This window comes from Sipha flava, unplaced genomic scaffold (assembly GCF_003268045.1).
Source record: "Sipha flava isolate LNK unplaced genomic scaffold, YSA_version1 0_pilon_pilon, whole genome shotgun sequence".
Classification (NCBI taxonomy): Eukaryota; Metazoa; Arthropoda; class Insecta; order Hemiptera; family Aphididae; genus Sipha; species Sipha flava.
In genome coordinates, this window is record NW_020271713.1 from 3851900 (window position 1) to 3854729 (window position 2830).

General features: G+C 46.0%; 1 protein-coding gene across 1 annotated transcript; it reads right to left on the reverse strand.

Moving 5' to 3' along the window:
* Positions 1-384: 384 nt before the first annotated feature.
* Positions 385-2454, reverse strand: LOC112693817 (tetra-peptide repeat homeobox protein 1-like). The gene is made up of 2 exons (XM_025569055.1): positions 2311-2454; positions 385-1674 (listed from the first exon to the last, which is right to left on the reverse strand). Exons 1-2 carry the CDS (start codon positions 2323-2325, stop codon positions 673-675), a joined length of 1017 nt encoding a protein of 338 aa, XP_025424840.1. The 5' UTR covers positions 2326-2454; the 3' UTR covers positions 385-672.
* Positions 2455-2830: the final 376 nt, after the last annotated feature.

The following is a 2830-nucleotide window of genomic DNA, read 5'->3' on the forward strand; positions in this document are numbered from 1 at the left end:
ATGAACGAAATGTGTTCAGAACACATAAAATGTTTACTACTCAAAAAATCCAGAGCCGAGGTTACGATCGTGTAAGCCGGTTTTTCAAACTAAATAGAAACGAATATGTACAAATCAAACATATTTTTAAATCTTTATGTAACAATATAAAGATGTATTTATATATTTTATATAATACCACATCATTGGACACATCTGTATATTGGAGTGTAACAATATATTTTTAGCCCAACACGATGTGTTTTGATTTCGGTTACCAGTACGTCACGGGGTTAACCGTACCACCACTATATGGTGGCGGCAATGGTAAACGTCATACATGTAGTTGTGCTACACTCGAAGGAAATCGAGCGAAAAACATATTATTGAAAACGATTGTAGAAATTTTGTTTTTTCTAGTTTTATTTTGTCAAATGAAATGATGCTGTTATACACACGTACGCGTTTACAGCACGACATAACACTTAAAATTAGGTAAGTATACACGATAAAAAAAAAATGAGATTGCGATGATCAATCGTACGCAAACTGACGTAAACATACTACGGAGTATAAAGATTATAAGAACAATAGTGTCGTCGGACGGTTGTTTGACGTGGAAACTCGTGGATAGTATGAACTGGCTTGGGTACGCGAACGGTTGCGGAGAAATGGATCTAGATGGTGGACGCATTATTTCTTGAAGTCGTGTCCGTAAGACGAACCGGACAGAGACGCTCCGTAATGGCTGAGTCCACTGCTGTAAGCAGAGATACCAGAGGAGCCGTAGGATCCGTAAGACGATGCGTAAGCTGGGGCGGCGTAAGATGATCCGATAGATCCGATGGATCCGTAAGATGATCCGTAAGCTGGAGCAGCGGCGTAAGACGATCCGATGGATCCAATGGATCCGTAAGATGATGCGTAAGCCGGGGCAGCGTAAGATGATCCAATGGATCCGATGGATCCGTAAGCTGGAGCGGCGGCGTAAGACGATCCGAAAGATCCGTAAGATGGAGCGGCGGCGTAAGCGTAAGACGGTGCTGCAGACACTGCAACGGCTGGTGCTGGGGCGATGACGGGCGTTGGCACGGAGACTGGCACGTGTTGACGGACTTCGACGGGGTACGGTGACGGCACGTCGTATGGCACAGGCCTGTTGACCGTGTACGGCACTGGGTGCGGTACGCTGACGGGCACGCTACGTGGCACATCAACCGGGTACGGCTTGTCGACGGTGACGGGGACCGGGTGTGGTACGCTTACCGGCACGGCTCTAGGCACGGACACGGGCACAGGGTGGGGCACGGACACGGGCACGTGGCGGGTGACGGGCACGGCGTATGGTTGTGGCACGGACACGGACACCACTTGGTCGGACTGGCTCACTCTGGTGGGCACCTGGGCAGCGGAAGCGTAACCAGCGCCGTAACCAGAGCCGTAGCCGTAGCCGGAGCCGTAGCCCAGACCGGAGGAGTAGCCCAAACCGGATGAGTATCCCGATCCGGAGGATAATCCCAAGCCGGAAGAGTAGCCCAAGCCGGAGGAGTATCCCAAGCCAGATGAGTATCCCAAGCCGGAAGAGTAGCCCAAGCCGGAGGAGTATCCCAAACCTTCGGAACCGTAGCTGCGTTTGGTTGTCTGCTTAGTGTCAGCGGCGCATAGACCGATCAGGGCCAGACCAACGATGCAAGCCTGAGAACAAAACATAAGAATTCGTCAGTAAAAACATGTCGAATGTAAAATGTACACGGCTAATGAGATATTCGGCTGTCGATCGAGCGCTGGTCGATAAACTATGAATACTATTACGGTATCAGAACAACACTTATTGTTCGATCATATCGTGCAAACGGTTATCACGAAAAACAGACCAGTTCCTTTTTCCCTCCCGTGTGATATCGTTTATCTTACAAACGCGTATAGTATCAAACATTGTAAGACAGTATGGTTAGCAGTAAACAATAATGGGAAAAAAAAGAAAATAAAACACAGTGATCGAAAAGGTTCGCAGATATAACCCATCGAAATCGATAATAAACACGATACAAAGAAAGTGTTATGATCTATGGCAACGTGAATCTTGATGTGTATAGTTTGAACTGTGCACACCCGTTAGATGTGTAAATGACGAAAATGTAAGACAATATTTGCTCGACGCTTGGACAAAAATATCCAAGAAACTACGATATGGTTTTCGAGACGAAATAAATGCGATTTCAAACAATTTTAAAAATCCTTGAGCAATCGGTGCGCGATAACGCTCTATAACGTGCTCTCGTATAATAAATAAGGATCTTGATCAAGACAATCGAAAAACAAGAATCTTACCTTAAAGTGTGCCATGGTGGATGCTATTGGACGGTGGTTACGATGATAATATAATTATAAGAAATATATATATATATATATTGTTTGTCGTTGGTGTGTTGCAGACGACGAGTCTTCGAAGCGAACTGATGCCTTTCGGTCTGCGAGTTCGGGCTTATATAGTCGCATCGTCGATCGAGTCGTTTGATTCTGAAGACGAAAATAAAAAGGGAAAAATATTGTTCGCGTGTGTTTTTCGTGTTTCCACCCCCTCTCGCGATATAGTCCGCGCGCGACACTTTCTCCGCAGGTGCGCGTGTCGCGTTGCTCATGCGATGCATTGCGTCACTAGACGGTCGCGATAACGACGGCATTTCGGGACCAGTTTTTTAATTTAATTTTTTTCGCCAAGAAGACGCGCGTCGGAAAGATGCTCTCGTCTTGTAGCAATTATGCAATAACGAGCGTTATTATTGTATGATAAATGGCGATCGATCGGTTCACGCAATCTTATTGCGGTGTTTGTTGTTTTTCTCCTTTT